Source organism: Peromyscus eremicus, chromosome 4 (assembly GCF_949786415.1).
Source record: "Peromyscus eremicus chromosome 4, PerEre_H2_v1, whole genome shotgun sequence".
Classification (NCBI taxonomy): Eukaryota; Metazoa; Chordata; class Mammalia; order Rodentia; family Cricetidae; genus Peromyscus; species Peromyscus eremicus.
In genome coordinates, this window is record NC_081419.1 from 85351685 (window position 1) to 85375888 (window position 24204).

At 38.0% G+C, this 24204-nt stretch overlaps 1 protein-coding gene across 1 annotated transcript in view; it reads right to left on the bottom strand.

Annotated features, from left to right (window-relative positions):
* Positions 1-24204, bottom strand: part of Ano3 (anoctamin 3) — a 306379-nt gene that overhangs the window by 175480 nt on the left and 106695 nt on the right. Inside the window, exon 3 of the mRNA XM_059261076.1 lies at positions 3358-3552. Coding sequence (XP_059117059.1) covers positions 3358-3552 — 195 coding nt within the window. The remainder of the gene's footprint in view (positions 1-3357; positions 3553-24204) is intronic.

The following is a 24204-nucleotide window of genomic DNA, read 5'->3' on the forward strand; positions in this document are numbered from 1 at the left end:
AGCCCTCCCATTTCTGTCTCTTTTCCCTATCTGCCTCTTACCCATCCTTTTATTATTCTCTAATAGTCTGACTTTTGACTTTGCTTTCCTGACTGTGCCTTCTTCCCACAGATTCAAAGCACATTCTATTTGTCTCTTTGAGTCTGGCCTTATCTCACTTAATATGAACATCTCCAATTCTATTCTTTTTCCTGAAGTGACAAGCATTCCATTCTCTGTCTTGATGGATAATATTCTATTGTGAATATAGTTCACATTTTGTTTACCCGTCTATGTATTGATGGGCATAAGATGGCTCTGTAAAAGCTATTATGAATGATGCATTAATATACATGGGCATGTAGGTATCCTTACTATATGCAGCCTTTGCTTCATTTAGTAGCATAAAAATTAATTTCCAAAATGAATTTACAACTGTTTTGCATTCTTAATAGTGTATAGAGTTCTTTGTTTACATATATCCTCTCCAAAATTTAGTAGTATGTTTTATTTAGTTGGTTTGTTTTGTGCCTCTCTTGTTTGGCTGATAGCCATTCCAAATGAGATAAGATGGTTTGTCTGAGCCGGGCGGTGGTGGCACATGCCTTTAATCCCAGCACTCGGGAGGCAGAGCCAGGCAGATCTCTGTGAGTTCGAGGCCAGCCTGGGCTACCAAGTGAGTTCCAGGACAGGCGCAAAGCTACACAGAGAAACCCTGTCTCGAAAAAACAAAAAACAAACAAACAAACAAAAAAAAGATGGTTTGTCTGTTTGGTTTTCTGTTTTGTTTAGATAGATTCTTACCCTATAGCTTAGATTGGCTTTGAAACAATTATATATTGACCATGTGGGCTTCAGACTAATAATCTGCCATTCTCCACATCCACAGTGTTAGGTTTCAGACACAGTTTACCAAGCCTGTAACTTGGTGGAGCTTTAAACTCAACTTCCCTGATGACTTCACTCAACAGATAATTTGTATGTACTTGTCATCCATTTACTCCTTCATTTATAAATTTTCTACTCAGTCTTTTGATCATTCAGATTATTTGTTCTTTATGTCTTTATTTTTTTCTTGTAGATCTTTATCTTGTAGAGCTATCTGAAAATTAATCTATCATCAGATGAATAGCTGTCTCTTCCTTGTTTCTTCTGCTATGCAAAAGCATTTCAATTTGATGCAGCCCCATTTGTCAATTCTTATTATTTTCTGAGCCATTGGCGTCATATTCAAAAAGTCTTGGAATATTTTTAAGTGTTCTTATTTTTCCCTGTTAAGTTTCTGGTTTATGCCAAGGCCTTTGATCTATTCTGATTGGCTTTATGTGAATGATGACACAGAGGTATAGAGTTTCTTCTGCATGTTATTTTTCAAGTGTTTGCTAATGATTCTTTATCTCCAACATCTATGTTGGCAACGTTGTCTATGTAAGATGACTATGGCTGCAGAGATTCATTAGTCCATGTATTGAATACTGTGCCTGTGTCATGTTGTCAATAGTACTATGGAACTGTAGTGTGACTTTGTTTGCCTGCTTCCATGTTTGAGAAAGAGAGTGTCTATGGAGGACAGGCTAGCCTGGAACTCACTATATAGCCCGGTTTGACCTCAACATCATGAACTTCTGCCTAAACCTGTTGAGTGCTGTGATTAAAAGCAATGCATTGAGGAACAGGAGGCAAAAATGGATACTCATCTCATTCTGATCCCAGAGCAATGATTTCACTTTTGCCCAATTCAATAAAATGTTATTGGTAGCTTTGCTGAATATAATTTTATTACATATAGTCATATTCCTTATATTGCTAATTTCTTCAAGAGTTTTCATGATGAAAGATTTTTGAATTTATCAGAGGTCATTTTTCTTTCTATTGAGAATATTTTGATATTCATGTCCTTCAGTTTCTTTACCTGATATATTACATTTATTAATTTGTGTATGTTGAAATATCCATTCTTTTTTTTTTTTTTTTTGAGACAGGGTTTCTCAGTGTAGCTTGGCGCCTTTCCTGGAACTCACTTGATAGCCCAGGCTGGCCTTGAACTCACAGAGATCCACCTGGCTCTGCCTCCCTAGTGCTGGGATTAAAGGCGTGTGCCACCACCGCCCCGTAAAATATCCATTCTTTAATCACTAGAATGAAGTCAACTTTCAATCATTTTAGTATGTTTTAAAATAATGTTTTTATTTATTTATTTTTGAGAATTTCGTAATGTTGGTATTAATTCCCCTCCTTAAATCCTTCTAGCTCCTCTACCACCTTCCTACCCAACCATATCTATGTTCTTCCCCTTTCTTAAAACATGAACACACACACACACACACACACACACACACACACAAAGACAAAAGTCCCATTTGTGTTGGCCAACTACTGCTTACGAATCTGGCTTTGGAGTATGGTTGATATACCCAGTGTCAGGCCATGGAAGAAAACTGATTTTCTGTCTCTCAGCAGGTATCAATTGTGAATAGTTTATTGGCTAGGGGTGAGACTTCAGGCTCTCTTTCCCTCTTGTGTGCTGAGATTTTGTCTGTGTTGAGTTTCTGTGGGCATTGTCCATGCTGCCTATCTTATTTTTTTCACTCTCAGTGTGTGTGTATATGGCAATGGTGTGAGATTCCTAATGACAGTAAGTACTAGATCTTATTTTGTATTCTGATGAGTCAGTCAATCTATACCTTTATTTCAGAATTAAAACCATTTATATGTAGCATTATAATTTAAACATATATACTAATTGCTGCTATTTTGGGGAGGGTGATATTTTTCCTGGTTGTTTAAGATGATATGTATACTTTTCTTTCTCCTTTATTTATGTTGAAGAGTTGAAAATTTACTAAATAACTACTTGATAGTTTTTATTATTACTATTGAACTATCTGTTTTTCTAGCAATATTTAATCTGTCCTGAGGTTTTGTGTTTGTGCACATATTTCTTACTTTTGTGTACAATGCCTTTGAATGTCTTCAGGTGGTGCTTTTTAAAAGGAAATAGAATTCTTTATTGCTGCCATATTACTGAATACAGTCTGTAAATTATTGCCAGGGATGTTCTAACAACAGGGATATAAAATAGGGGACATATGAGCTGGTGACTCATGAGCTGGCTTTGTCTTACCCTTAACACACCCTATATAAAGTTCAGATTCCCATGGGATAGGCAACTTGTAAAGCAAGACAGAAATAAACATACATCTAGCCAACAGGCCTTTCCTAGGACCCATATACTGTACTGACTTCTACTTTCACCAGACTCATTCCTAAAGAGTTAAATAAATACTAACCAAATGTAGCAAAGCAAGAAAGAAGCAATTATTGAAATGCCTTATTTTTTTAAAAACTTAACATAAGATAATATAAACTGTCACTCACCATGCTCAGGCTTATCAGCAGAAAGAAATGTTACGGAAGTTGGAGCCTGAGATTCACTCTCAGTTGACTGGAACAGTGAAGCAGATTGGCTCAAGCTTTTTGAATGAGCATAGCTGTGAGCCAGGCAAGGCAAGGATCTCCGAGATGGTTTCAACGAAGCTTCTGTTGTTATCTCACTTTTGCTTACATTCATTCCTATAAATACAAAATGGTGACTATTAGTAATGGAATTCCTGTATCAGAGACCAATAAATAAGTTTTATAATGGTAGCTCCTGAAATATACTCTTAAAAATTAAAAAAAAATCTAGATTTGAGAAATGAATTTGTTTTGTTTCTTTTTGTCAAGGGAAGAGTCATACAGATATGGCAATAAATAGCTTCTCATCAAGTTGAGCTTTCACTATTTTTGAGGGTTCTGAACAAAAGAAACTGGATAAGTACTTAAGCAGTTATGATGGCGATTACTAGGACTGTTAATGTGTAAACCTAACAGTTTAGGTTTGCAAGCAGAAGAATAAACAAAACCCAACACATCCAAATTAGTGTTATTGAAAAGACCCCATATTTGTATTCTATTTAAAAGCATGAATGAAATAAACAGTCATCTAGAACTGGGATTAATGTAACACAGAATGGTACAAAAAAAAATGACCAGTGAGTAAGAGTTAAGAGGGAACATTACAATAGTTGTTTCCTTTATGAGCAGAGCCTGTTCTAATGGCAATAAAAATAGCTTCATAGAACTCTTTTTAAAATTTGCATTTTCCAGATGAATAAGGATGTTGAACATTTAAATAAAACTTATTTAAAATTCTGTATACAATATATTTGTTCATCCTCCTTCAACTCCTCCCAGATCCTGCCCACCTCCTTACCCACCCAAATGCATTCCCCCCGGCTCTCATCTCTCTCTCTCTCTCTCTCTCTCTCTCTCTCTCTCTCTCTCTCTCTCTCTCTCTCTCTCTCCTTCCCTTTCTCCTTCCCTCCCCCTCCTCTTGTCTTCCTCTCCCTATCTCCTTCTTACCCCCATCTTGCCCTTTCTTTCGAAAGAAAGCAACATGAATAAGCTAACAAGCAGAGATTTTACATGATTATGTATTTGATACTATTATGCAAATAAAACATGAAAAGAAATGAATGTGAGGAAGAATTGTGAATTGATTGAAAGAACTTATATCCAATCTCTTAGCTTTCTAGGACTTTGTAATGACAATGCCTGAAACATTTATTCTCGAGAAATACTCTAAGCTACCATTAAAAATACCATATGCTCCCTCCAAATGAGGACCAAATATGGTTTAAATACTAAGATCAAGAGATAACATAGAAAAAAAAACATCTTCAAAGAATTTTGACTTCTGTGAATCATTATTTTGTATAAGAACCTCCAGCACAGAACACTAAAATTTTAACTATTTCTCTGGGGCTTTTTTCAGAGCTGTCTATAGAAATAAGAAAAAAATATAAGTAAACAAACAAGTGTTCTTTGGGGAAAACTAAGGGAGATATGCAGATGGAAGCTGGGGATAGCTGAGAGTAAGAATACTGGATAAATAAATCTTCTGTGAACATAGTTGAGCAAATGTCCTTGTGGCATGATTGAGCATCTTTTGGGTATATGCCCAAGAGTGTTATATCTGGGTCTTGAGGTAGATTGCTTCTCAATTTTCTGAGAAACCTCCATATTGATTTTTTCATAGAGGCTGTACAAATTTTCACACTCACCAGCAATGACAGGATAGTTTTCTTTGCTCCAATCCTCTCCAGCATGAGTTGTCACTTGTGTTTTTGGTCTTAGCCATTCTGACAGGTGTAAGATGGAATCTCAAAGTAGTATTGATTTGCACTTCCCTGATGGCTAAGGATGTTGCTCATTTATTTAAGTGTATCTCAGTCATTTTAGATTTTTCTGTTGAGATTCTCTATACAACATTTCAATTGGATTATTTGGTATTTTGATGTCTAGTTTCTTGAGTTCTTTATAATATTTTGGAAATTAGCTTTCTCTCAGATGTGGAGATGGTAAAGATCTTTTCCCATTCTGTGAGTTGCCATTTTTGTCCTTTGATGGTGTCCTTTGCCTTACAAGCTATTAAATTTCATGAGGTTACATTTATTAATTGTCAATCTTAGTCTGTGTACTATTTGTGTTCTATTCAGGAAGTTGTCTCCTATGTCAATGCATTCAAGGCTATTCCCCACTTTCTCTTCTATCGGGTTCAGTGTATTTGGATTTATGTTGAGTTCTTTGATCTACTTGGACTTGAGTTTTGTGCAGGGTGATAAAGATGGATCTATTTGCATTCTTTTACATGCAGCTATCCAGTTATACTAGCACCATTTGTTGAAGATACTTTCTTCTTTTCATTGTACAATTTTGGCTTCTTTGTTGAAAATCAGATGTTCATAGGTGTGTGGATTTACATCTGGATCTTTGATTCGATTCCAATGATCTACCTGTCTGTTTTTATGCCAATACTATGTGAATTTTATTACTCCACTGTAGTAGAGCTTGAAATCTGGGATTGTGACACCTCTGGAAGTTCTTTTATTGTAAAGGGTTGTTTAGTTGAGTATTGTTCTTTCAAAGTCTGTAAAGAATTGTGTTGGGATTTTAATTAGTATTGCATTAAATCTGTAGATTCTTTTGGTAAGATGGCCATTTTTACTATGTTCATCCTATGGATCCATGAGTATAGGAGACCTTTCTATCTTCTGATATTTTTTCAAAGACTTGAAGTTCTTGTCATACAGGTCTTTCACTTGCTTGGCTAGAGTTGCACCAAGATATTTTATATTATTTGTGGCTATTGTCGAGGGTGTTATTTCCCTGATTTCTTTCTCAGCCCATTTACCATTTGTATGTAGAAGGGTTTTATTTATTTATTTTACATCCAGGCTGCAGTTTCCCCTCCCTCCTCTCTTTTCTATTGCTTCTTCCCAACTCCCCTCTGTTCCCACCCCCCAATCCACTCCTCTCTGTTTCTGTTCCTGAAAGGGCAGGTCTCACCTGGATAGCAACAAAACATTTCATATCAAGTTGCAGTAAGACTAATCCCCTTCCTAAGTATTAAGGCTGGGCAAGTGATCCAGTATGAGGAGTAGGGTCACAAAGCCAGTAAAAGAGTGTGAGACAGCCCCTGTTTCCACTGTTAGGAGTGCCACAAGAGGAACAAGCTACATAACTGTAATATATATGCAGTGTATCTAGGTCAGTTCCATGCAGGCTCCCGGGTTAAAGACCCTATCTTCATTTTTAATGAGTTTAATATTTAGCATTCTCTTTTTTAGCATGGAACATACTGCATGAGGGTAGGATTTATGTTTGTCTAGTTAATAAACATATACAGTTTGAGTGCCTGGCACTTTGTCTCCACACATAATATCTAAATGAATATTTAGTCATACAGCAGTGCACAACATAGGGAAAGCTCCATGATACTATAAAGACTAAAACCTCAAATGAACATGACCCATTCTCTCTGCACTACTCTGAAACCTAAGTGCACTATATAGTTAGACTTCTGGAATTGTGCTTCAAGTTTAAAAGCTACTTTAGTTTAAATATTAATTTCACAATTTAAATAAGACACAAGCATTACAATTATAAGAATATTGAACTACAAAGGATTCCCAGGTTCTGGTCAGTCACCTGGGAACATGTTCGTTTCCAAGGGCCATGCTGCGACCAGCGCCATACTGATATGGATGGCCTGTGCTGCCACGGGGTCATGGTGACTTCCTGAGCCCCAGCAGCTGCAGAAGGCCATGTTTGGGTCTGTGGTCCTGCTGCAGCTGGTATCTGTGATGATGTCCATGGCCTGTGTTAGTACAGTGGGCGATAGGAACCACATGTGTGGAAATCTGAGGGTTGAGCTGAGCTAGCCCTGCCCTTTTTTGCCCTGGGATAGTAGGCCCAGCTCTTTGCTGGATACTATGGCAGGTGAGCTGGCCCCACCTCTCAGGGGAGAGCTTAACTCCCCCCCACCACACCCTGGAACCCCACCCCTCACCATTGGTGTGCAAGTCACCAGGACAGCACACTAGGGCTGAACCTATTGTCAGGGACACAGGTGAGCCTACTCTGAGGGTGGTAAGGGCAGTCGAGTTGACCCTGCCCCACTATCTGTCATGTGGTGGCATGGGTGAGGAAACGATGTCTTCCCCACCCTGCTCCTTACTATCTGTAATAGGCAAGAGAGCTGGCCCAGGGTCATGAGAGTGAGAGGGCTATTCCTGCCCCTCAACAGCTGCTGCACACAAGAGAGCAGTTCCTGCATACTCCTGGACAACACACTAGAGCTGACCCTGAGGGCATGAGAGCAGGAAAGCTGACTCCTTACCCCCCATATATCCCATGCAGCAGTAGGAAGAGAGAGCCCTGCACCTCACCTGGGCAAAACATTAGAACTGGCTCTGGTGGTGTGACTGTGAGTTTGACGGAACTTGGGACCTGAGAACTGGCCTTGCAGGCTGCATTGGGCAAGCTAGCCAAGGCAGTGCTGGAGAACTCGCCTGGGTAGGAATGATGAGGGAAAGGTGGAGCATTGACCAACCCAGCTACCACCTAGGCCCAGAACCAGGGCTATGAGTTAACCCACCCCAACATCCACCGAATCCATAAACTGTCAGAGCATGTGAAGGGGATGAACCTACAGATCCAAAACTGCAGGATCTACACAACTCAGGACAACAACAGGATATCCAAGAGGAGCCCTAGAGAGAGCCCATTATCGATAGAGTAGCAGAAACCAAAGACCATCCCATCCCATGCTATCCTAGTCCCTCCTTTTTTAGTTCCCTCCCCATCCTGACCAACACAGATTCAATAGTTATCAATAGTTGTGTTAGTAGCCAGCTCATTAAAATGGTAATGAATGTTAACACTATGCCACCAAGTATAAATTTAAAACTGAAACTAAGTGGTAAGCTTACAAATTCAAGACTTCAACACTCACAGTAAAAGATTTATTTAAAGCAAGCTATCTCAAAGCAAAACTGACAGTTTATTAGTGGTTCTTATAGTGTATATTTTTCTAAGTGAATTTTTATCATTCTACCAAGCATTAGCTGCATTTTATGGTCATACATCCAAGTATTTTAAGTTTTCAGCATATAGACCCCTTTTCAGTTTTCACTGTCATAGCCCAGTTCAATTTCTTTTTGCCTCCCATTTTGAATCTTCCTTTTACTTAGAGTTCCTAGAAACAAAGATACTTTTATGTAGTAAAGTTAAATTAGTATTTATTTTCTGTGTAATGAAAAAATAAGATTTTTATGTAAAATGTATATGTTTATTATTTCAAAGCTTCTATAGGTCATAAGACATTTTCAGTGGCTGCCTCTATGTTAAGACAATAAAATAGTTGAAAGAGGATCCCCAAAAGAAATGCTTAAGGGACAGTTTCCTATGTTAAAAGAAAGTAGCAGTTCATGAATTAAGTGAATAAGAGGCGAGAATCTGAAAATTAGTGAATGTCTTAGAGTTTCTATTGTTACAATGAAACACCAAGATCAAAAAGCAAGTTGGGGAGGAAAGGGTTTATTTGGGGTTATACTTCAGCATTGCTGTTCATCACTGAAGGAAGTCAGGACAGAAACTCAAACAGGACAGAATCCTGGAGGCAGGCGCTGATGCAAAGGCCATGGAGGGGAGCTGCTTACTGGCTTGCTTCCTATGGCTTGCTTGGCCCACCTTCTTATAGAACCCAGGACCACCAGCCCAGGGATGACACCACCTACCATGGGCTAGGCCCTCCCCCGTTGATAACTAATTGAGAAAATGTCTTACAGCTGGATCTCATGGAAGCATTTCCTCAACTGAAGCTCCTTCCTCTTTGATGACTCTAGCTTGCGTCAAGTTGACATATAAAAACAGCCAGTACAGTGAATTCTCTACAAATTCAAGTTTGAAAGCAATAGCAACCACTGTCCCACTTCATTGGAAATTATAGTAATTTCATCAGCACAGAAAAATATTCTGATTGAGGACAATATATGGGAATAAATGTTCATGCTGAACTGCCCAGTTAAGCTTTTAATATAATAGGGTCGACATAAGAGTAAAGAATGCATACTACATGCTGTTTTTCATATAGCATCTAACTCTTGTTTGGAATTTAAGGGAACACCAATTAGAGACAGTCTTGTTATTACTGGCATCACAAATGATATTGAGTATATCATAAGTGTAGGTATACTCTTCAAATTATCTCCCTATAGTCCCTGAAACCATGGACATTTTCTGCTATTAATGTAGCATAGGCTAGCCTCATGCAGAAGGTTACAGGTGAATGGCTGGGAGAAAGAATGGCAATATTTTTAATAGATTACTATGTAGTAACCATTGAAGGAACTTCAGCATTCAGAGTTTCTGATGAAAGATCATCATCTAACCATGTTTGTCTAAAATGTATGACCTTTGATCTGCTCCTAGGTTGTAACCCAAGATAATTTGTGAATCTTCACCAGAATGGACAAGATACCTTTAAGATTTTGCTGCCAAACTGACTCCTGCATGAGGTTAGCTAAAAACAGATCATTTTTGAATAATCATTCAGTGTAAATTTCTCAGTCGCAGTATCTGTTTATCACATTTAATAAAAAATATTTGATTTTTGCTAGCAGCACTGTGGCTAAGATATGAAAATCAGTTGTAACTCTTTTGACCTAAGTCATGCTAATAAACTCTTCAAATATCTTGTAAACATCAGTATAAAAACTGTATTTGTGTCTACCACACCTCATTCGATATGTTTTTATTTTTGTCTATGCTGGCCCAGGGGTTTCTGTATTCTTTATGGAAATGGATACTAATGAGAACACATCTTGGGTTCAGATTAGGATACAAGAGTAAAATCTAGTAGTGCTTCTGACAAGCTGCAAAGTTACAGAATCTGTGCTATTGCCAGGAGGAATGTGGCAGCACAGGCTGTTTCATTCCAAAGACTTCAAGAAAAGCATTTGTGTTCTGCTTGAGTTACTTGAACCCAACAAGAGAACCCATGCTATACTTTGCTGTAGAAGTGGGGACTGCTCTAGATACCCATGTCTCGCAGGTATAATGTCACATAAATGGTAGAAATCTGAGCCAATCATGTTCATATATGCACACTATTGGTAAAAGCAATAATTCAGCTAGAAGCAATTTTGTTGATGCGTATAATATGAACCCAAACACATTGTGGCTAGTGTAAGCAGTGCTTGTATCGGGGCACAACCTGTTCTATATTTTAGCCTCTCTTGAACATTTGTAGTCATACAACTTCCCACTTCTTGCCACCTGCTGCTCTTGTTCTTGTGTGTGGGCTTTGCCACACTGTGCCAAAGGCTGGAAATTTATACATCTGCTTTGGAATACAGCTTGATATTTCAAAAGTGGAAAAAAAACTAATTTGAAGTGTTCATGCATGGGGAAACTTATTCTACTAATGCTAAAAGAAAATGTCTCAATTATTTTTCAGCCAGTCTAAAATGGTAAAGTCTCAGTTGCTGCTACTGCACGTTATTTTAAAAATTCAATCAGCTTTTAAGAGAGAAGGATATGTAACAAAGACAAATAGTATTCATTGTCATTGTTCAATAATTATGTTGTAGCACTAATAGTTAGTGTATTGCCAAAGTTCCTTTCAATCAGCAATATTTTATATGTAGTGCTATTTGCTCTATCCATGACCTTGGGCTATAGGGTCCGAAGGAGGTGGTGCTTCCTGCCATTGTAAGTGACAGCTTAGTAGAAGAGGGAGAAGGGTCACATGCCCCTTCTCCCTGCTCCTGCCTGCAAGGTAGATTTGTTCCCTGTCAGATCAGAGGACGACTTCAGCTGTCTACTCTGTTCTGTATTCATGAGTATATTTCCTCAATTTACCTTAATAAATTTCTATAATACTCCTTAAATAAACTCTTTATAGAAAGTCATTTTTTAGCTTTAATATTACTTGATCCTTCATCTTTCAAATCATTTTTTTTTTTTTTTTTGGTTTTTCGAGACAGGGTTTCTCTGTGTAGCTTTGCGCCTTTCCTGGAACTCACTTGGTAGCCCAGGCTGGCCTCGAACTCACAGAGATCCGCCTGGCTCTGCCTCCCGAGTGCTGGGATTAAAGGCATGTGCCACCACCGCCCGGCTCAAATCATATTTTAAACATTATACTTTGTGCTTGTCAGACAGATTATGAAGTTTTTCAGTTTTGAGTTATTTTAACCTAAAGCTGAATTTTTTTGCTAAGTATTTTCTGGTCTCATTAAAATCCATGTGCATTCCATGGGATAATTTTCTTGGTTCTTTATTTTCTTTTATTTGGTTTTGATTTACAAAAATGAAATTCACTTTTTGGTATACAGGTGAGTTTTGACATTGTTGTGTAAACTTTCCTGGGGAGATGTGAATAAATGTCTACTCACCCTAGACAGGGCACCAAGGTTAGAACAAACTAATGATCCCATCCAGTGTAGCTTGATGAAATGATGAAATGATTTAGTGCATAATTATAGGAGCATGGCAAGCAAATTACATACAGGAGGACAGATGACCTCAAAGTTGTCACATCACTGCAAAGTTATACTTCAGAGTGGATGACAACTTTTTTATAGTTACATAAATAGAGTTCCCTCTTCAGTTAACTATTCATAATCCATCACCTTCTGAGACCACATAAAGTTGTGGGCAGAATTATGTGCAGCTGTGAGGAAAGCCAGGAGGATGTGGCAAGAATTCAGGTGAGGGTCTAAGGATCCTCATTATATCACCCTATGATGGAAAGTTATTTTGTTTAATCATAGGGTTATTTTGCATGTAATCACAGATATTCTGATTAAGATGGTGATGGCTTTTGAGTTAGAAATCTGTCTCAGGTAAGTGCTCAACGTGCTTGACATGTAACCATGAGGAACTGAATTCATATTCCATCACCCACATAAAAGCCAGGAGCTCCAGTGTGTACTGTAGCTCTAGTACAGAGCGAGGATGGATTTGGAGAAAGGTGGATTCTAGAAGCTTGCTGGTCAGCCAGTAAAGCCCAAACTACAAGCGCTAGGTTCAGTGATAGATCCTATCTTAAAATAAAGCAAAACAAAACAACAACAACAACAACAAAAATGTAGGAAGTTGTAAAGACTCCCAACATCACCCTCTCCATAGGCACATACATGTACAGGTGAATGCACATACTGAGGCATATACCATATCACATGTATACACACATATAAAATATATTCTTATGTTGCTGGAGAATTTCTCTCCAGCTCCCACCACCAAGTCCCGCCAGTCTCAGAGCCCACTTATAAAATAAACACACAGACTCTTACATTATTTAAACTGCTTGGCCATTAGCTCAGGCCTGTTATTGTCTAGCTCTTACTCTTATATTTAGCCCATTTCTATTAATCTTTACTTTGCCATATGGCTCATGGCTTACTGGTACCTTACATCTTCCTTGTCCTGATGGCGGCTGGCAGTCTCTCTCTCAGCCTTCTACTTCCCAGAATTCTTTTCCTTGTCACGCCTATACTTCCTGCCTAGCCAATGGCCAATCAGTGATTTATTTACTGACCAATCAGCAACACACTTGACATACAGACCATCCCACAGCATTCTTATACAATTTTTATCTCTAGCTTTCAATTTTGAGACTACCATGTAATAGTAATCACACCATATCTTTCAGTGCTACATTCTTTCCATAGTAAAATATATTTGAGAATGTACTTCTGTGAGTATGAAAAAGCCGTTGCTTTCATACTTCTATTTCTGTATATTAGCTGTATAAAATAATAGATTTTACTATGACATTTTCATAAAGTATATAGTATATGTTGACCTTATTTACCAATTTATTATCTTCTCTTATTCCTATCTCTCTTCCATTCCTCTTTCAAATGGTACCAATTCCATTTTCATGTCATTAAAAAAATCACTAGGTTCCACATATGGGAGAAAACAGTGTAGCATTGTGTTAGGGTTTCCTTCATATTCTGGCCAGCATTTACTGTTGTTTGTTTTCCTGATGTTGCTGTTTTGGCAGGCATAATATGGAATTTTCCTGTACTTTTGATTTGTATTGCTCTGAAGCCATGTATTAGTCATCTGTATTTTTCTATGTTTGTTTTGTTATTTTTGTGCTAAGTAGTCAAATGTAGGGTCGTGCTAAGTAGTCCAGGTTGGTATCTACCTAATGATCCCTTTGCCTCAGTCTCTCAAGCATTAAGATTACAAGCATGCACAACCACATTCACTTGAGTTTCCTTCAAGAAAACTGTCTTTTCAATTCATTTGCCCATTTATCTATTTGTTGAGTTGTGTGTGTGTGTGCGTGTGTGTGCGTGTGTGTGTGTGTGTGTTTAGATCTTTAGTTTGTTGATCTTTTCAGGTGAATAGAAAATTCAGAAAGAGACTAACACAAATGAAGACATCTGAATCTCAACAAATACAAAAGAGTAACCAAATAGAGAAAGAACAATCTTTAATATCCTCACTAGAACAAGAGAATCGTGTGCTTTAGGCATGATTGCTGTCTTTTCAGTGCATTTAAATTAACAAAGACTCCCATTTTATAGATATCTCTTCATTCTGGTAATTGTTTCTTTTGTTTCACTCTAGCTTTTTAATTTAATGTGATTTGACTTGTCAGTTCTTGGTATGTTTCCTGAGCTACTGGAGTCCTATTCAGCAGTCATTGTCCATGTCTACATTGTGAAGTGTTTTTCCTGACACAGTTTTAGATATTACATTAAGGTCTTTGATTTTGAATTGATTTTTGCAATCTATTACTTTTTATATTTTGTCATCACTCCACTGTGTAGATAAATTATGATTTGTTCATCTACTTCTCAGTTGAATGATATGGGATTGTGTTCAGCTTTTTCTGATTGTGAATTATACTACCAAATTGTAAATTCAGCTATGTTTGTTTATTTTTACTTCCATTATCTAAATTTTTGATGAAATATCAAGAATGTCATTGTCAAGGTCAATGTGAAGGATATTTTCCTGAAAGCTATTTTTTTTTCTGGTAGATTTTTAGTTTCCAGTATTTTTCTTTCAGAGGCCATACATTTGTTGATAAATAATACACACATCAACTTGATCTCAATTATATTTCATTTATAGAAAATTTACAGGGCCTGGAATGTTTGCTCAATGGTAAAGGACACTTGCTGTTCTTCAGAGGATGAGGACTCAAGCCAGTGAACTCTCAAATTTAGTTATTAACATCAGAAACAGGTTTTTAATTGTCACTTTACTACATAACTTACTCTTGATAAGTATGATTAGTTTTATTTCTCACTTATATGATTGAATTCTTTTAGTTTCATTCATTTTCTCACTGGATTTTGTATGATTTCTTATATAATATTGGGCAGGAATAGTAAAAGTAGATATCTTTGAGTTGTTTCTGATCTTAAATATTGTGTTAGTTCAGTTTAAATCTGTTGGTGTGGCCAATTTTATTGATTGCTCTTTGGCTATGAAATAGGTCTTCCATTTCTGCATGTTAGTCGATGCTGTTGTGTATCTGTTTCCTCAGACTGAAACATTCCCTCCTGGACAGTGGAGGGGCTTATGAAACTCGGGAAGAAAATGAAATTCACAATACTTAGGAAGTAGAGACAGCTTAATAGGGCTTGGGAAGTAAATAAAACTTACAAGATTTGCACAGCCCCTGCTCAAGGTTATTAAAGCAGTAAATGATTGACAGGAAGAGGGTTTTATCCAGCCAGCGCGGTTTCCTATGAGTTGTTGGTACAAGGACCTACAGAGATGCAGGTTTCATTAGTCATCCCCAATTCCGGCTGATCCAGCTACTTTCAAGTCAAAAATATCATTGTAAGCAACTCCCCATCTATGAGGTAAGCAGACATAAGGAATAATATAGCAATCTGGAACGCCACTTGGTTTGGACTATATACATACCTCTGATTGAATAACATGCCTGGCACCTGTTAGCAACCTATGACCTCCACCTGCTGGAAGCTGTAGTTATTACTATTTTAAACACTAGTTTAAACCCTTGACAGCCCCTTGATAATGTACTATTTGTGGTGATATTTTATCTGTGCTGAAATGTGATATTTTATTTGTATGTTAATAAATAAAGTTTGCCTGGAGATCAGAGGTCATAGTCAGCCATAAACAGAAGTCAGGCAGTGGTAGCACATGCCCTTAATCTGATCACATGGCAGGCAGAGTCTCTATGTGTTCAAGGACACAGCCAAGCATGGTGACACATGCCTTTAATCCCAGTACCAACCATAGAGACCTGGAGGTCTGTATAGACAAGCAGGGACAAGGAAGTGAAGTGGCTGGGCTTAAAGCCAATGAGAAGGTAGAACAGGAAGGCAAGAAAGGCGCAGGTTAGACAGGAAGAGGTTCTCTTGGGAAGCTGTGGCGACGTGGTGAGCTAAGGTTAGTTGGTGGCTATTGCTCTGATCTCTACAGCTTGCACCCCTGTATTTGGCTCTATGTTTCTTATTTAATAATATTGTTTAGAAATTCATCTACAATCACTTCTATTCCAATACATACAGTAACATAGTCTGGGGACTCTGGATAATGGGCTATTCTAGTCTAGAATGGTTTTAGATGCATGCACAATAAGGCAAAACTGTGTCCTCATATGAACAGTTACAGAGAATTTCCTGTTTACCATGTTATGCTTATATATAATTGGGCATGCATATAATTAAAAGCATATTCATCATGGGAAGGACATGCACAGTAAGCAAATGCCAACCTAATCCAAACCCATAAATCAAAATAGAAAACCACCTACACCACACTCTTGGCAATCAAGTGCCTCCTTCTCTTGAGTCCTATAGATGGACTCAACAACTGGGAACTGTGAATACCTTAACTCATGAGGTATGCTGCAAATTTTCACAATATTTCCCCTATTAATCTGTATTGTTGTGTTGGTAGGAATAAAGCACCCTTAGTACCTTACAATCTTCATGTGTTTATTTCAATTCTTTGAATAAAACACAGAATCTGTATACACACAGCCTAGACCCTGGCCGCCTGAAACACATATCCTTCTGTAATTAACCAAATAAACTCGGTAGACCAGTAAAATCATTTCTTTGGTCTGGTGTCAAGTCTCCATCTGTGGTAAACAGGTGTTTGTCCATGTTTCTCTATGCAACGCCACAGAGCAGACAGATACATTTAGCTCCCACAAAAATCCTCAATGGAAATTTTAGCCACACTGAATTAATAGTGAGAAAACTTAAGGACATTCATAATAAGAAGTACAAAACATAAATTAAATCCAATGGAAGCCCCAGCTATATTACCTTGACTCTCATCCTGCATGAAGTTATGGTATCCACGGCCTGAAGGTAACATTCTTGAGAATGACTCCAATTGTATGCTAATCCAAGAGATGAAAATATCCCAGCAAGTATAGTCTTTCCTGATCATTCTTCTATTCTGTATTCGTCTTTCATCTACTAGAACCAGTGAAATGTAAATGACTAAGCTTAAAAAAATTATATTACAAAAAATTTTTTGGACCTTATATGTGTGCGTGTGCGTGTGCATGTGCGTGTGCATGTGTGTGTGTGTGTGTGTGTGTGTGTGTGTTATGAAAGTGGATTTACTATGTAGTCTTATACAAAAGGGATTCAGTAAAATAACAACGGTCATGCTAACGTTGGAGAAGCCGAGAACCTGGTAGCTGCTCATTTTAAAAGGCTGATGCCTCAGCAGTCTCAATCTGGGGCTAAGATCCCAGACAATTCTTAGAGAGTCTTCGGTATTTGTTGGTCTTGCTTCAATACTTTACTCTTGCTTGTCTTCAGTGCATGTTGGAAGGGAAGAACCTGGTGTCCCACATCGGCAAAAGACAGCAGCAGCAGAAACATCAGCAGGGATAGACAGCCACCAGCAAGAGGCAAAGGCACGCCTTTCTCTCTGGGTCTCTTTATACATCGACCGCCTGTTGGAAAGTGCTTCTCAGTCAGGTGAGGATCATTCTCCCTCACTTAGTCTTTTCTGGAAATATCTGGTAGCATGGATATTGAATGTCCAGTTCAAAGTTGAGGGAAAGAGAACGTATGCCTGACTTTTTCCTGGTTTTCACTGAACCTTGGTAGGGTCTCATGTAAACTATCTCAAACAATGCTTTGCATTTTCCACCATTTTCTTTGAAAGAGTGATGGAAATTGCTCTTTTTTTCTTTTACATGAAAAAAGATGAAGTGTAATGAAATATAAAGTGAAAGAGATTCAATAGACATTATATTACAAGCTGTTTCAGCTTTTAGCAGAAGCTGGAACCATAATTCCTAAGTTAGACATGCAATTTCATTGAACTTACTCTATTCTTCTTAACTTGCAGGTGGGTTAGAGTCCCTGTCAACACTTGTAGTAAAAGAGTGCAATAATACAGCCGAGCGGTGGTGGCACACGCCTTTAATCCCAGCACTCACTCAGGAGGCAGAGCCAGGTGGATCTCTGTGAGTTCGAGGCCAGCCTGGACTACCGAGTGAGTTCCAGGAAAGACACAAAGCTACACAGAGAAACCCTGTCTCGAAAAACAAACAAACAAAAAAAAAAGAGTGCAATAATAAACAGATGCCTTTGGACTCAATGCAAGCCAGAGTATAACACTGAAACTGTGGATGCATCATCTTCACCCAAGCTTGAGGAGATCTTTCTGACTGCATGAGGTGCTTGATTAGGTATAGATAATACTCTCATCTCAAGCCACTACAACAAAATTGAAATTTCTAATATTTCTACCATGTTTCTTTTCCTGATTGCCACCTGGAAAATTTGTTTCAAGAAAAGTGTAAGGCAATTGAGAAACTTCTAAAAAGAATCCAGATAGATGTTATAATAAAGCAGCTTTGAGCTAGACCACACACACACACACACACACACACACACACACACACACACACACACCAACACCAACACCACACCACACCTCACCATACCACGCCATACCACACCATCCCACACCCATCGCCTCTGAACTGAGTTTTGGCTTGGCTATGGTTATATAGCTTTATTTTCATGGTCATATGTGTTAGAGGTGAATGTAGTCAGTTAAAAGATAAAAGATTCAGTCCTTTAAATCTTAAGCAGTTTTACTTGAACCTAAACAAATTAATTGGTCAGAGAACATTGAACACATATTTACATGTTAAATAAATAACAACAAAATATCCCCAACTGATATTACTCAATGATTGAGAACATCCACCTACTACATGAATCCAATTCTAAGACTGGAGTATTCTCTGGTTAAATTTTATTACTCTGTAACTAAAAAAAGTTTGAAAATCTTTATTTTAAAATCACATAGTCTGGTTATTTCATTTCTACTTCATTTAGCCTTTGTTCAACTTCCTTAAGTCTGCCACTGTGAAGGTGCCAATAAATAGAAGGAAGCTATAGACTCAGTTGGTATATGCATATTTATAAACTTGGGAAAGAGCCATTGTGCCTAAATTATCTCAAAAACACAGTCTTCCTATCAAAACTTTTAAAAAAATTTAGTGTGGGTATGTACAGGTGAGTGCTATTGCCTATAGGAGCCAGGGGTGCTGAGATACCCCTGTAAGTGGAGTTACAGGTGGTTGTGAGCAGTGTGGTGGTATTGTGTTCCCCGAAATATTGTTTACCCTAATAAACTTATCTGGGGTCAGAGACAAAACAGCCACAATATTAAACATAGAGGATAGGCAGTGGTAGCACACACCTTTAATCCCAGCACTTGGGAGGCAGAGCTAGGCAGAAATCCATGTATTCAAGGATACAGCCAAGCATGGTGACTCATGCCTTTAATCTCAGAAAACGAGCCTTTGATCCCAGGGAGTGATGGTAGAAGGCAGAAAGATATATAAAGCGTGAGGACCAGGAACAAGAAGCATTTGGCCTGGTTAAGCTTTTAGCTGGTTAAGCATTCAGGCTTTTGAGCAGCAATTCAGCTGAGACCCATTCTGAATGAGGACTCAGAGGCCTCCAGTTTGAGGAAACAAGACCAGCTGAGGATCCGGTGAAGTGAGGTAGCTGTGGCTTGTTCTGGTTCTCTGATCTTCAAGTTCACCCCAATACCTGGCTCAGGTTTGATTTTATTAATAAGAACTTTTAAGATTCCTGATACAGAGCAGTCTATTAATGTTGCCATGAATAGAACCTGAATCTCTACAAGAGCAATATGTGCTCCTAGACACTGATCCTCCAGCCTCTAAAGCCAATTTTTATATCTTGTTTTCAATAGAAATATTAATAAAACTCAGAGATTAAAAATGACAAATAGATAAATGTCTTCTACAGCATTAGTGTGTTAGGATTAAATTAGTCACTCATCTCAAGTAAGGCATTAATTTCTTATTATTCAACAAATTTAAATTAGCTCTGTATCACACAAAGACAGACTAGATTTCAAAATAAAAATTCTCCATGCAGGTTGGTCCTCTAAATGAAATTCAAAGCACAGAATATTCTAAAGAGATGCACCTAAATTAAGTTCAAAGAAATGTTTTCTCCAAAAATACAAGCTTTCTTAGCTTGAAATATTCTTATTTTAGGAACAAACACATTATGCAGACAATATAATTATTATCTCTGGTTAAAACAGAATAGAGAAATCTCTGAAGCATCTCTGGAGAACGTACTTGGGAAGATAGCTAATAAGCTGATTAACACTGGAATGGAAATCATAGATACACTATCACCTCATCTCACAGTCCCACAGCAGCTATGAACAATATTCATTTTCAAAGTAGTTTGTAGCCTGATGATAATGTGAGATATGTCATTTTACAACATATATCTTGATATGTAAGTTCATGGTGCATGTGGTATACTGGCATAATATATATATATATATATATATATATATATATATATATATATATATGCCATATATTATATATTATACATAAATATATAATAGCCATATACTCTAACTGAAATTGGTCCCTTGGTATTAGAAAAGACTAAATCCTACTCTCAGGATTTTTTTTTTTAAATTTGTCCCTTAACATACAACACTATCCATGAAGCCTTTTCTGAAAATCAACTTTGTATTTTCCTCTTTATAAATTTTCAGTAAGCAGAAATAATGTTTACATTACGTGAACTATTAGTTTCTAAAATGACCCATTTTTGAACTTCTTACTAAGTGGACCTTTTCAGTTGAATGGCCGCAGTTATTCCCACTGCTCTTGCTATTAATGGCTGCCAAGTTGTCAGATGTTCTTGAGTAGCAGCAACATTTGGGTACTAATTCATCAGTCCTACACTTTGTAATGTACTTTATCATTCATTTTTAAGCCATCTTTACTTACATGCAGAAACACAAATCTAATAAAACACGTAACTATTCTGTAAACAGATCAAGACTATTAAAGAAAACTGCAACCATAAAAGTGCAGAGAGAAAGTAGTGATATGGTGCCCAGTCCCACCTGATACGTGTACAACTCTTGCACCTAAGCCTCGGGGAAAATGGAGGAAGAAGGAGCTGAAAGATTATAAGAGCCAGAGGAATAGGAAGTTTTCTGTGAGAATGTGTCTTCTACTACCATCAAAAAAGCTACAACAATAAAATCTTATCAACATGGTAAGATCTATGGGAAGTAAGAAAGTGGAGGGAGAGAGTACCAGAAGACATGACTGGAATTGGGGAGCATTTAGGGGAGGATGTGGAAATCTAGTGTGGTGGATACTCCCTGTAATCTACAAGGGTGACCCTAGGGAGTACTCTTAGTAATGGAGGATATGGAGCATGAACTAGCCATCTTATGTAACCAAGCAAGGCTTCCAGGGGTAAGACTGGGACACCAACCCAGTCACAAAACTTTTCATTCATTGTTCTGCCTGCAACATGTGCTGGGCTAATGATGGCACAGTGATTGTAGGAATGACCAACCAATGACTGGTCTAACTTGGGGCCCATGCCAGGAGAAGGAGTCCATGCTCAGCAATGCCTGGATCACCAGGAATTAGAGACCCAGGACAGAACTAAATATGACCGACATTAAAAAAAAAGTCTCTGAAATGATTCTTAATGATACTCTGTTGTACTCAGGTAAGTACCTAGCCCAATTGTCATCAGAGAGGCTTCATCCAGCATCCAGCATTTGATGGGAGTAAATACAGAGACCTATAGCCAAACATTAGGGAGAGCTCAGAGAACCCTTCAGAAGAAGGGGAAGGGAGAAAGACCTTAGGAGACAGAGGCGTTGAGGACACCAGGAGAACAAGGCCCAGAAAATCATTCAAGCAGGGCTCATAGGAGCTCACATTGACTGAAGTGGCAATCACAGATCCTGCATGGGTCTGTGATGGGTCTCCTGCATGTATGTTATAGTTGTGTAGCTTGGTGTCTTCACTGTTGGGATTCCTAACAGTTAGTGTGTGGGAGGGGCCATCTCTGACTCTTTTGCCTGCTCTTGGGATACTTTTCCTCCTACTAAGTTCCCTCATCTAGTCTTGATATGAAGTTCTGTGCCTGCTCTCATTGTAACTTGTTGTGCAGGGTTTGGTTGGTATCCCTGGGATGCCTGCTCTTTTCTGAAGGGAAATAGAGGAGTAGATCTGGGAAAGGGAAAGGAGAAGGGGACAAGTGGGAGGAGTAGAGAAGGTGAAACTATGGTCAGAATGTATTCTATGAGAGAAGAATAAAAAAATCTAAATGATAGGTAATGATATAAACAAGACCTAAACAATAGTTAGACCAATAGACATGCTAAAATGGAAGGAAAGGTCTTAATCTTAGACAAGAAATACAGGCAACAAGAAATACTGAGAGCTGCAGAAATAGTCTTCCTCGGGGAAGCACACATCAACTGGGTATCCAATACTAAGTGGCCAACCCTGATATCATATACTTGTAACATCATACAGACTGAGAAAGTTGTATTTATATATTTGGGAGTGTGTGTGTGTGTGTGTGTGTGTGTGCGCGTGTGTGTGAGCGTGCGTGCGTGCGTGCGTGCATGAGAGAGAGAGAGAGAGAGAGAGAGAGAGAGAGAGAGAGAGAGAGAGAGAGAGAGAGAGAGACAATTAAAAGAAAAAAGGCATGGATTTGAGAGAGAACAAGGGGAGGGTACATATGAGGTGTTGGAAGGAGGAAAGGGAAGCAAGAAATGATATAATTAATTACATTTAATTTTGAAAATAATTTCTTAAAGATTTGGTAAACTTTAGATAAATCAAATTCAATACAGATAGAAAACAGATCTTTTCTAAGGAAATGATTTGTAGCACAGAACAAAAGTTGATGATTTGAAAAGTTATTGTATTGGAAAACTTAACTTTCAATATAATGCCAAAGCTGTGAGCAATGAGCTGGAGAAACAGCAAATCCAGCAAAAAGAATAGGCACAATGGACAGAAAGATTGTATAGAGGAACATGCCGTTATAAAAATTCAGGAAATTTTGCCTATTCCAACCTATATGGGGGACTGGTAAGAAGGAAATGACAACAAATGCACTCAATTCAGGTGAAACACTAATACTGAGAAAGTCTAAAATCTAGGTCATTGAAAAATTGAGTTACTAGCTCCTAATGTATCAAGAATGTATTTTAAAAATTCCTTGTGCTGTGCATGTAGCTCTGTTTGTGGGTGTTTCCCTAGCATACAGAAAGCCCTGAGTTCAATTGCACTGGATATTCCAGGTATGTCTTTTGAGATTGTAAAGCCCATCTACCATGTCATGTAAGAATGCAAGGATGTGGCCAGGCGGTGGTGGCACACGCCTTTAATCCCAGCACTCGGGAGGCAGAGCCAGGCGGATCTCTGTGAGTTTGAGGCCAGCCTGGGCTACCAAGTGAGTTCCAGGAAAGGCGCAAAGCTACACAGAGAAACCCTGTCTCAAAAAAAAAAAAAAAAAAAAAAAAGGAATGCAAGGATGTGAGAAGGGGATTCTCTCGGAAAGCAGAAACAGCATAATGGAAGAAAAGAAATGAAGGAAAACCCTTTACAAAGTAGAGTCAGAAGCTGTATGATATCTGTTTGAGCATACTCACTGAGTACATGACTGAGCATCTGTACCGTAACTGACTACACAGTACCTGACCGTATAGTACCTGACAACAGCAGGCATACAGGAAAGTTCAAACTCAATGACTAACATGTTCTGATTTCCCAGTTTCTGTGTAATCTTGTCAAGGGTATGTAAGTGTGGCTAACTTTTTTTTTCAGTTATATTAAAAATTCACTACAATTTCTGTCAACATATCAGTATAATTTGGAATAGAAAAATAATCTGGAAATTTAAATGGAACCAGAAACAAAAACAAAACAAGTTCAAGCATTCCTTAGAACCAAACAAAACCACAGTATAACCAAAACCAAACCAAACCAAAAACAGGTATCTTTTCTTCCGAACAGTGACTTAAAACCCGTTAATCATCCTCTCCACATTTTACCCTTTCCCTGACTCTCAAAGGAGTAAAAGTATACTAGAAAGCTCTTCTAAACCAAACATGATGTTCATATAAAAACAGACACATACACAATCAAACAGAATAGAGAAGTTAGGATAAACTATGTTCTCATTAACAAATTGAAGCCATTATCTATATGATGTATAGAAAGGAAAAAAAATGGAGACCATGCACATTATAGAACTGATAGCTAAAATACATAAGTAGAAGTAGCTCCAAAAGCGTTCCAGTAATAAATAACCCATTTAGTAATTGTGGAAAAACTTGAATAGACATTCCTATAACCATCAGGTATGAGGAAAAACACTCAACATCAGTAATATTTGGAGAAATGAAAATCAATACCAAAATGAGGCATCCTATCATGCCAGTAAGTTTACATGTTATAGAATTAACTAAAGATAGCATGTGGTAGGAAGGATTTAGAGAAGTAGGAATGTTTAT